Source organism: Brachyhypopomus gauderio, unplaced genomic scaffold (assembly GCF_052324685.1).
Source record: "Brachyhypopomus gauderio isolate BG-103 unplaced genomic scaffold, BGAUD_0.2 sc264, whole genome shotgun sequence".
Lineage (NCBI taxonomy): Eukaryota > Metazoa > Chordata > Actinopteri > Gymnotiformes > Hypopomidae > Brachyhypopomus > Brachyhypopomus gauderio.
The window spans coordinates 1-11468 of record NW_027507085.1 but is presented as its reverse complement, the minus strand read 5'-3'; the positions used below and the strand labels follow the sequence as shown (position 1 = coordinate 11468).

Below are 11468 nucleotides of genomic sequence, written 5' to 3'. Positions count from 1 at the left end.
TCTACAGGTTTGCACGCTTGGGGTGCTTTAGCACAATGACGCACTACAACTGGAGCGCAAGTAGCCTACTGCCTGGTGCACTAGAAACCACGAGCTTGTGCCAAACTGCAGCGGAGGGTACTGAGATTGGAGCCTGTATCATCAAGTATGAACGGAATCATCACATTGAAGAAATAGCAAACAACCTGTTGCTTGTTTCTTTAAAGTAAAACTCTTCCTCTTATACCAGGTATGTTGATTGTCTGATAATTACTATTATGTTTGTATGCAAGGTTGCCAACTTTTGACGTTCGCTTGGAGTGAGATTTTAACCTGGAGCCGGTGGCGAGTATATTTTGTTGAGCGGGGGGGGGGGGGCGAACGTAAAATGGACACAGATTCAAGCCTGGTTTATACTTTCGCGAGCGACCGTAGCGCGCGACTCCGCCCACCTCGCGCGACCCTGCGCGAGCGGTGTAGGCGTTTATACTTTCGCGAACGTCGCTGCAGTGTTCTCCGAAACGATAGGTGGCGATAGGTGGCAGTGGAGAATAAAAAACCCCTCCAAAACCGGGGAAAGAACATTTTTACCTGACCAGAGACCGTATATATACACATCAGGCATCAAACGTAATTATGGCTTTGCAGTGTTGTCCGAAACGATACGTTAACAAATACGAGCCTCTTGTAATTCCAGGACGAAACATGAGAGAACGTGAAGACGTTAAGATTGGGCGTTTTGAAAATAAACAACCATAAACTAATGTGATAAAAAAAGCGAATTATTTCGATTCATTTCGAGTATATGTATAAATATTTAACTTAATTAAGTTTAACGTGCTGGGAAATATTGAAATGGACCTTTAAAGTGACGTACAAGTGCATTAATTCCACCTTGTATAGGTGTATGAACCCGGCAAACATGACTTTGTCCATCGCGCTGAAGCGCGGCGCGCGCGCGAAGTTACAAAATTCGGGAGGTGCACGACCTCGCGCCGCGACAGCTCGCGACGTTCGCGAAAGTATAAACGCCTACACCGCTCGCGCAGGGTCGCGCGAGGTGGGCGGAGCCGCGCGCTACGGTCGCTCGCGAAAGTATAAACCAGGCTTAAGTCATGTTTGCCGGGTTCATACACCTTTACAAGGTGGAATTAAAGCACTTGTACGTCACCTTCAAGGTCCATTTCAACACGTTTTCAACGTTAAATTTAATTAAGTTAAATATTTATACATATACTCGAAATGATTCGAAATAATTCGCTTTTTATCAAATTATTTAATGGTTGTTTATTTTTAAAACGCCCAATCTTAACGTCTTCACGTTCTCTCATGTTTCGTCCTGGAATTACAACGTAATACAAGAGAATTGTTCAGTCAGATAGATATTTGTTGTGAAACGAAGTAGTTACATTTTCAAGCATTTTAAAGTACTTTAGCATAAATTCTAGCACTAATGCAACAATTGGTCAGTGTTGTGTTTGCATATCTATTTACAATAGTAATGATGTGTAACGCTATATAAGGTCATGTAATACCCCTCCCCTCCTGTAGGGGGTGAGAGAAAGATAGGGAGAGAAGGGACCGTGATGTGGTCAGAATGATGGAAGAATAAAAAGTTAGTAGACTGGAAACTTGATCTCGAATTTATTTGATACCCAAACATAACAAATTGGCGACGAGAATGAGCGCTTCGGTACCCAGCCCGCTGCCGTTTCTTTCTCACGTGGGTGAGCCGCCGATACCGTTCGTTACATGGCGGAAAATGTTTGATAACTACATGCAAGTTATAAACGCTACCGGAGATGCATGGCCGGATGCGAGACGACGTGCCGTTTTGCTTCATTGTTTGGGTTCTGAGGGACAACGGTTGTTCTACACTTTGCCAGAACAAGGTACGACTTTTGATGAAGCTATGGCTGCGCTTGAGAAACACTTTGTGCCGAAAGTTAACGTGGTTGCTTGCAGACACACGTTCAGACAACGTGTGCAACGGGCGGAGGAAACCGTGTCTCAGTATGTTGCAGCGCTGCGAGCGTTAGCAGCACCATGTTCGTTTGGGCAAATGGAGAGTGAGATGATAAGAGACCAGTTAATCTCTAACGCTTATCTCAGTACGGTAAGAGACAAGTTATTACTGGAGGATGATCTCACACTGGACAAAGCTCAAACGATCGCGTGCCAGATAGAGTCAGCAACGAAAGATGCTACATTGCTCTCATCAGCGAAACCAGTCACTACTGCATTAGTACAGGCTGTGGGTGCTACACAGGCTTGTTCTAGAAGGAAGCAAGGACTATGTTCAGGGAAATCCCTACCACGGAAACAGCAAGACCACAGAAAAAATACAAAAACTGACCATCAGCCACGTAAATGCTTCAGATGTGGATCGGGTAGGCACCTGGCGAATGACAAAAACTGTCCAGCTGCTTCAGTAAAATGCAACAACTGCGGGAAAAAGGGACATTTCGCCAAGGTCTGTAAATCTGCTGTACACGAAGTGAGGGAGGTGGTCATTCCAGAGCTAGCTGTGCTCTATGTAGGTGATGTTAAACATGTGGCAGCAACATATAATAAGATCACATGCACTGCTAATATAGAAGCACCTTCAGGAAACTCCCATGCTCTAACATTAATTGTTGATACTGGAGCTTCTGTGTCAATTCTTCCAGAAAGCTTATACAAACAGTACTTTGCTAATTGCACACTCAAGGAACCTGAAGTGAAATTACTCACTTACGCTAGACAGGAGTTACCAGTGATTGGCTGTCTACCAGCTGTAGTTGACATCAAAGGTCAAAATCACAAAATTTCAACTTCATTCTACATTGTGAAAAGTGGATCACCATTATTAGGCTTAGATCTAATCAAAGCACTAAATGTCAACATTGTTGGGGGCAAAGTTGAGGATATTGAAGACCACATTGTGAATACGCCACCGGTGGCCAAGCGAAAATCTACAGTATATAATCTTGACTCTGCCCCATCTTCCACATTTGAATGTGTGAGAGGCTTCATCCACAAGGTACAAGTGGACAAATCAGTGCAACCTGTCCGCCAAAAGTTAAGGCGTTTACCACTGAGTGTACGCAAAGAGGTGTCGGTAGAGCTAAAACGATTACTTCAGGAGGGCATAATTGAACGCATAGATGCATCTGAATGGGTGAGTCCCCTTGTGGTCGCAAGGAAACGGAAAGGGGGTCTCCGACTCTGCGTTGACCTACGCAAACCAAATAAAAGTGTGATTATGGACTGTTACCCTCTTCCTCATATGGAGGATTTATTTGCTGAACTGGCAGGTGCTACATATTACAGCCAGATTGATCTGAGTTCAGCTTACCATCAGCTACCTCTACACCTCGAAAGCCGCAAGCTAACTGCTTTCATAACACATGATGGACTATTCCAATTTACACGTGTTCCTTTTGGCCTCGCATCAGCTCCATCTGCTTTTCAAAAAATGATGGAAACAATCCTGAAGGATCTTCCAGGTGTACAGAACTATCTAGATGATATTATAGTCTATGGCTCTTCAAAGGAAGTTCATGATGGGAATCTGCAAATGGTTCTACAACGTCTCAAAAATGCTGGCCTTCGGATTAATTCTGACAAAAGCTCGTTTAGTCAAACAAGCATTACGTTCCTAGGACACGTCATTTCTAAAGAGGGTCTACGCCCAAGTTCAGACCATCTAACTGCTATTGCTGATGCTCCGGTTCCCAAAGACATGGCAGCACTACGTTCCTTCCTGGGTTTAACATCCTGGTTCAGTAGATTTCTGTCTAATTATGCTACTCTAGTGGAACCACTGCGAGAGCTCCTCAGGGCAAACACACAAGCCGGGCTACAGTGGAATGAGGAAGCAGAGGAAAGCTTCAACAATCTGAAATCAATGCTTCTGAAAAGTCCTGCACTTTCCATCTACAACCCCAAATTACCAACTTTCGTTACCACAGATGCCTCAGATTATGGCTTAGGAGCTGTGCTAACGCAGCTGCATGACGATAGTAGTGAACGCATTGTTGCATTTGCTTCACGCACATTGTCGACTGCGGAGAGGAAGTACTCCACCACTGAAAAAGAGGCTCTAGCTTGTGTCTGGGCAGTGGAGCGATGGAGAACTTATGTGTGGGGACAGAGGTTCACCTTACGTACCGACCACCAAGCTCTTACAACTCTCCTCAATACCAAAGGTATGAATAGGGCTGGTATGAGGATTGCAAGATGGTCAGCAAGACTCATGTGTTTTCAGTACGATGTGCAGTACCGCCCTGGTAGCCTCAATGTCATGGCTGATGCTCTCTCACGTGTTCCTCTCAACCACTCCAGCGTAGAAGAGGAGTTGGAACACGATTTGTTCACAGAGATAGCAGAGATCTCACCACTCCTAGCGGCACTTCCCATGGCTGACTTCAAGGCGGAATGTGAAGATTGTCCTGAATTATCACAAGTACGGAAGGTCATTCACTCAAGATGGCCAAAAGTGAAAAAAGCTCTTCCAAGTGAGCTACAGCCATACTTCTTGGTGCGACATGAACTGGCTGTGGACACGCCATTGATCTTTCGAGGTACACGCCTGGTTGTACCTAAAGCCCTCAGAGACAGAATTGTGCACTTGGCGCACGAAGGTCATCAAGGGGTTGTTCGCACAAAGCAGCGCCTTAGAGAACTTTACTGGTGGCCGCGCATGGATGGACTAATACATGAGGTCATTTCGTCTTGCACAGTTTGTCAGTCATGTGACAAAACAGCCCATGCTGCTCCTGCACCAATGCAGCCTGTTGAATTTCCAGAAGGCCCGTTCCAGCATGTGGCTGTCAATATCGTGGGTCCGTTTGAACGTGGGGCTAATGACTGTAGATTTGCTATCACCCTGGTAGATTATTTCAGTAAATGGCCAGAAGTAGGTTTTTCGACAAATGCGAATACTGACACTGTCATTGCATTCCTGACTTCTATTTTTGCACGTGAAGGAAACCCTTGTGTCATTACTACAGACAATGGTTCACAGTTCGCGTCCTCTGTTTTTGCTGAGTTTTTGAGAGAACGGAACATCAAACACATTAGAGCAAGTGTTTACCATCCGCAGGCCAACGGTTCTGTGGAACGCTTTAACAGAGTTCTCAAGGACTGTATTCAAGCGGCGCAGATAACCCAACTACCATGGAAGCCTGCAGTGACTAACATGCTCCACAATTACCGAGCCACAGCTCATGCGACGACTGGTCAATCTCCTTTTCAACTTCTGAGAGGCAGGCCCATGCGAACGAAATTACACGTCCTACCACCAGCGGTAGATGAAGAGAGGTATGCTCGGGTCGCTGCCAGGGTGGCCTTACGACAGTCCAAGAGTAAGCATTACACTGACAAGAGAAGAGGTGCACGACCTCCGAACCTCAAAGTGGGCGACAAGGTGCGAGTACGGAAGCCTTTTCATGTGGGAAAAGGAGAGCGGCAATACACTGAGCCCTTGTCTGTGCAACAGCAGACTGGATTAAGCACTTTTATACTGAGTGATGGTAGACGGTGGAATGCTTCACGTCTTTCTCGCTGCCCCGAGAACGCGGTGAGGTCATCAGAAGATGCTATAACGGAAGAAACTGTTACAGAGACTCTGAAAAGAGACAACACTCAGAGAGTGAGACAACCACCAACTTGGACTAAAGACTATGTGCTGACATAGTACCATTAAGAAGATATGTAAAGGGTGTAGGCGGATCGCTGCCCTGAAAAAAAAAAAGAGTTTGTCATTACTAAAAGCTTTAGTGAATGTTTCTGAATATGCTTATTGATAGGTTCAGTTATAACCGTTCTTATAGTGTATTAACATTCTTCAGTGAGTGGGTTCTACAAGAGCTATTTGTTCACAGTTATTACTTTGATTGTACAAGCCAGGAAAAGTTATGCCTGAGGTTTTCATGTTCTATGCAGTAGGTCAATACGGGAACGAAGCTCATAATGACATGGTAAATCTTTTATGAGTAACAGGGGAGATGTTGTGTTTGCATATCTATTTACAATAGTAATGATGTGTAACGCTATATACGGTCATGTAATACCCCTCCCCTCCTGTAGGGGGTGAGAGAAAGATAGGGAGAGAAGGGACCGTGATGTGGTCAGAATGATGGAAGAATAAAAAGTTAGTAGACTGGAAACTTGATCTCGAATTTATTTGATACCCAAACATAACAGTCAGGTAAATGTTCATTCCCCTGTTTTTGAGGGGTGTTTCTTTATACTACCACATATCGTTTCGGACAACACTGCAAAAAGAATGTGACGCCGTTCGCGCAGGTGTACGGAGTCGCGCGCTACGGTCACGCTAGGCAGGAGGGGGGTAAAAACCTTTCTACGTAATGTCCGCAAATCTGAAGGCGGAATGAACCGCAAGTCAATCAAATGACACCGCCGTCATCCATCCAGCGCTGATGAGCGCCAGTGAGAATCATATTTCGGCCACAAAACAGATAGCACGCGCGTGTGTTTATTATGATTTGACGGATTTTTTCCCCAAAAAAATCAAATGACGGAAATCCGTCGTAGTGACGGAGAACTTTAACCCATGGTGTAACTGTGCGTTCACACCGAAAGCAACGAGAGCGACACGGCGACCGGAAGTCATTCATTTTCAATGAGAGTGAGCGACACCCAGCGACGCGACGCGAAGTGAGCGATTCGAGCGACGCGAACAAGTTGAGCTTGGCTCAACTTTATGTAAATGAGCAGTGACGCGCGGCGGCGACTACCAATCAGAAAGCATGTTTGCACCCTCCTCCGAAACCGCACCTCTGACTTTGGTTCCTACTGATTATTTGTTCCGATTGCAAAATGGAAGAGAGATTAATAGTGGCTGTCTCTGGAAGTCCCGCACTTTACGATGTTTATTTTTGGAGGGAATACTGTTCATTTGTTAAAAAAACATCTGCAATAAATTAGCGTATACCCTATTATTGGTTATGATTTTTTAAATTCCTGTTTGATCTTCGGGTCACGGGTAAAAAGTAAAAAAAAATACATAAACATTTTAGGTTTATATACTATATGTGATTTATACACACACTATGTTTTATACACGCACTCCTTTATAATCGTGTGTCCTGTAATCAATAGATTAAAATAAATACTGCGTCCTGCTTTAAAAACGTAATTTGCATATCTGTCACGTGCTGCATGCAGGCGTGATGTTGGACACGCCCCCACGCGACGCGATGCTGGCGACTCGGCTACGGAGAGCGATTTTATCGCTTTCGGTGTGAACGCACAGTTATATCGCCGGTGGATGGCGCCAGAGCTAGCGAACTAGTAACGTATTGAATCATATATGTGGATCTGAGGTAAATAAACTGGATATTTTTTTTCGGCGTGAGATATCGGAAGTGTGGCGTGAGAGCGTGTGAAAACGGTCAAATGCGTGTGTCTCACGCTCAATGCGTGAGAGTTGGCAACCCTGTGTATGTGTATTTAAGTGTATTTTTGAAGTTGAAACGTGCTTAGTTAACTCTTCTGGCCATAATGTGTTATATCTGATGTCCATGGCGCGGAACCAAGTGTTTCAGCGGGCGCGTTTCCGCCCGGACGCCACACGGGGACGGACAAGGAAACATGGCGTTTAACTTCGGCGGCGGCGCCTCCAACTCCGCGAGTAAGTGTTTCACTTACATTCACCAAATTAAACATTTTCCACATAAACCAACGATACCAACCTTATAATTCTACACGGGGAGAGTGACTTTATTAAACCTGTTGCTGTGTTTAGGTATGTGGTCATTTTGAAGTAGCATAGCGTTAGCATGTCTAGCTTAGCGGGTGGAGTTTAGCGTTAGCTCGCCAGGCTCGTGCCTAGTTACTGTAAACACTTAATACACACTTAATACACACATAATACAACACTGAACACTTCAGAACAAACCAGGGTCCAAGGTCCGGATGTCTGGGTACAGCACACTCCTCTACAAGACTATAGTCCAGTCTTAACCCCAGCTGGTCCAGATGCTCATAGTGTGGCTGTAAGTTCTGTGTAGGTGATCATGCAGCTCTATGAAGATCTTTACCGTCATCATCCTCTAAATGTCACTGTGGTGTGATAGATGATTAGATAGGTAGGCAAACGAGGAGTAAGACTTTGTGTAGGCATCTAGGTGTACATATAATTGTGGTTATTGGTATGTTGGGTTAGATATAGCCGTGTGTAAAACAGAATACCTGCTGCATGTATTGTGGGTGAAATAAAAACTACTAAAACGGAGCCGGTGAAATGAGGTGGACTTTGACTTGTGTGGTGCACGTCTCTCAGTGTGTGATGAGCATGACTGGAGAACCACGGTCTCCATCCTCATATCTGTTGGCGCATCCGTTACCCCACTGTCTTCTGTTTGTTGTCCATAAACAAGTCTTGTTGTCTTGTTTGTTGTCGATAAAGGCTCGTCCGGGTTTTCATTCGGTTCATTCGGTGCCAAAACGACAGCGTCAACAGGTTTTGGCTTTGGTACCAGTACCAACACTTCCGCCTCATCCGGATTTGGTAGTAAGTTCATCTGTCCATCCATATAGTTAACCATTGCATGTGAGGAATCATTTTTACATTCATAATACTGAATGCTGCTGTTTTTTTAACCGGGGCTGTTTGCTAGTAAAGGCTTCACTATCTGTCCAAAAAGATTATTGCTGATCTTTTAAACTCTTGCTTTAATCCCAGGCAATCTCTGTGTAGGGCTGCTACTTTTCTTAAGTAGTTCATGAAAGTAAATATGGTTCAATCAAGGTGGATTTTTGAAAGTGTTAGAAACTTTGTTTTTGAACATCTATTGTTTGAGTCAACTTCATTCATATACATGAAATGCAAGATAAAATTTTTTTTGAAAAATTACCCATGAGCACTTTGCATCTGGCTGTAAGCAGGAGTGGGAGGAGCTGAGCAGTGATCACCTTCAGTGTTCACGTGGGAGAATCTCATGTGTCAGAATCTCACGCCTGCCGCACACTTGCTTCATGCTTTGGCCAGGCGGAAATACACCCGTGCATTCAACTGCGATCCTGCAACAGACCTCAGTGTGCCAGACACACCATCAAAACCTTGTGACAGACAGGTAGTTAACTGTTGCCATGGTTTCCAGGTCTAACTGCTCCGGCGTTTGGGACGGCCACCACGACACCTGCCTCCACGGGTTTTGGCTTTGGCTCGACTACCACAGGTTTGTTCCTCTGTTTGTCACACGTGTCGTGTAGTCGCAGCTTGTTCGGTAGGCCTCCGTGTTTCAGCCTGCACATCTGACTTGCTAAGATGCATAAATGTAATTTATCAGTCATATCAGTCATGTTTGTATTTCGCTAGATGCCCAATCTAATGCCCAACTGCCACTGTTTTCAGATTTGAGTGTCCCATGTGCTCTTTTTGACACGATTGCTGTTGACACATTTTACTGTCATTCTCCCAGTGAGATCAATGTTCTGGGTTGTTATAGGGCCGATTGATTTTGACTTGGTTTAAAAACCTAAAAAGAAACCCTTTACCAGCACACTGTTTGTAGTTAAGTAGTTCAACTTGTAACATATAAAAGAAACTATTTTTTTCTGACTTTTGGCGCTGAAATAACTCCAGAGTCCAGGTTGTCCTGATGGGCTTGTTGGTTCCTGCTGGGGCGTGCATGTTTTCCCACGTGTTTCTCCTTCCTCAGCCCTGCGTCCACATGACTAACATTGCTCTGGTTCTTTCTCCCTCTTCATGTCCGTCTGCACTGGCAGGATTTGGGGGTCTGGGTGCTGTAAACACCAGTGCGGGGGGGTTTAGCTTCGGGGGGTTCGGGTTGAACGCAAACCCAGCGGCCGTCAACTTTAACGTGGGGGGCTTCGGGGCCCCCACCACCACCGCTACTGTGTTCAGTTTTGGCAATAGCCTTGGCAGTGCAGGTACCTGTCTCTCTAGAGCTATCTTCATCATCTTCATCATCATCATCACCATCATCATCATCATCATCACCATCGTCATTATTATAACCATCAGTCTGCCGTTGTACCGTTGTGTTTGCTTGGGTGGTGTTTGTGTGTAGTGGTGGTGTTGGGAACCCACAGACCCATACTGCACCGGTACAGATCAACCACGTGGCATCGTTGGAATGTTTTTCAATGGACCGTTTTGTTTAGTCTGTTTCGAATGTACTGCAGTCCATCGCGTTTACAGTTTGCAGTGGGGGTTTCTGTACGCTGTAATTAGATCTGTCTCAGTGTTTGAACGTAGCCATTCACTTTAGTGAAGGAACCAGAAATCATCACCGTCCTCTGTGAAGTTTGTCGTTGATGCAAATGAACTGTGACATTTTTGTCATAATGACTCACTGAGGCAGGCCCCTGTTTTCATGACGTAACGCACTGCATCGTACGTCAAGCACTACGGTGTCACATAAAGTTCAAAACACGTGACAACTTCTGACACTAGCTGGTGTAGGCCTCTCTCCTCACACTACCTTGTGCAGGTAGATCCCTGTCCTGACACTGCCTCCCGCACGACGACCCCTCACCTCCTGCACTTTGACCCCTCACCTCACTCACCTCCTGCACGTCGACCCCTCACCTCACTCACCTCGACCCCTCACCTCTTGCACTTTGACCCCTCACCTCACTCACCTCCTGCACGTCGACCCCTCACCTCACTCACCTCCTGCACTTTGACCCCTCACCTCACTCACCTCGACCCCTCACCTCCTGCACTTTGACCCCTCACCTCACTCACCTCATGCACGTCGACCCCTCATCTCACTCACCTCCTGCACTTTGACCCCTCACCTCACTCCCTGCACGTAGCCTTTCGTTATGCCAAACCTTCCTCTCCAGCACAGTTAACATTGTGAGGCACCATATTACTAAAACACTCAATATCTGGGACGTCTCTGCAGTCATGAAAATGAGGGCTGGGCCTTTCACACCGGTCGTATCCCCTGTGGGTCTTTAGGGCGTACTAGTGTAAGGCATGACCGTGAAACACGGCCCATTGGCAGGACACCATCTCACCTCTCACCCTCTTCTGGTGCTTTCTGCTCTCTGGCTCTTCTCCCTCGTAACCACCTGTTGTGTGCAGGTCCGTTCGGCGCCTTCGGGACCACCACCACCTCCGCGGGTTCGGGCCTGTCCTTCAACTTTGCCAATCCCTCCAGCACAGGTGATGTTTCCTGCTAACACTCGGCCCTAAAGGCGAGTGTGTGGTCCAGAGGGACGGGTTCCTCACGGGTTCCTCTCCCACCCTGTACTGCTGCTTCTCCACCACTGGACCTCCTGAGCGTTCATAATTCCTGGTTCAGTCATGATTAATAAATACAGGCCATTATTATTATTATAATATGGTGTGACGTGCACACAGTATGTCCCTGTATGTGTGTGTGCGCGTGTGTGTGTGCGCGTGTGTGTGTGCGCGTGTGTGTGTGCGCGTGTGTGTGTGCGCGTGTGTGTGCGCGCGTGTGTGTGTGCGCGTGTGTGTGCGCGTGCGCGTGCGTGTGTGTGTG

General features: G+C 46.1%; 1 protein-coding gene across 2 annotated transcripts; it reads left to right on the top strand.

Annotated features, from left to right (window-relative positions):
- The first annotated feature begins 74 nt into the window (after positions 1-74).
- Positions 75-11459, top strand: LOC143504339 (uncharacterized). 2 transcript variants are annotated; one of them, XM_076995887.1, is made up of 5 exons: positions 75-229; positions 7525-7618; positions 8396-8500; positions 9090-9167; positions 11048-11459. In XM_076995887.1, the coding sequence occupies exons 2-5, from the start codon at positions 7579-7581 to the stop codon at positions 11143-11145; spliced, it is 321 nt and encodes a 106-aa protein (XP_076852002.1). In that variant the 5' UTR covers positions 75-229; positions 7525-7578; the 3' UTR covers positions 11146-11459. The 2 variants fall into 2 exon arrangements, with proteins under 2 accessions (XP_076852002.1, XP_076852001.1); XM_076995886.1 differs by lacking the exon at positions 75-229 and adding an exon at positions 7153-7310.
- The last annotated feature ends 9 nt before the right edge of the window (positions 11460-11468 follow it).

Bases quoted from the DNA above. Each gene is read 5' to 3' on its own strand.
- LOC143504339 (XM_076995887.1), top strand. From the start codon at position 7,579: ATGGCGTTTAACTTCGGCGGCGGCGCCTCCAACTCCGCGA. The intron at 7,619-8,395 runs GTAAGTGTTTCA...TTGTCGATAAAG, and splicing joins CGGCGCCTCCAACTCCGCGA to GCTCGTCCGGGTTTTCATTC. The intron at 9,168-11,047 runs GTTTGTTCCTCT...TGTTGTGTGCAG, and splicing joins CTTTGGCTCGACTACCACAG to GTCCGTTCGGCGCCTTCGGG.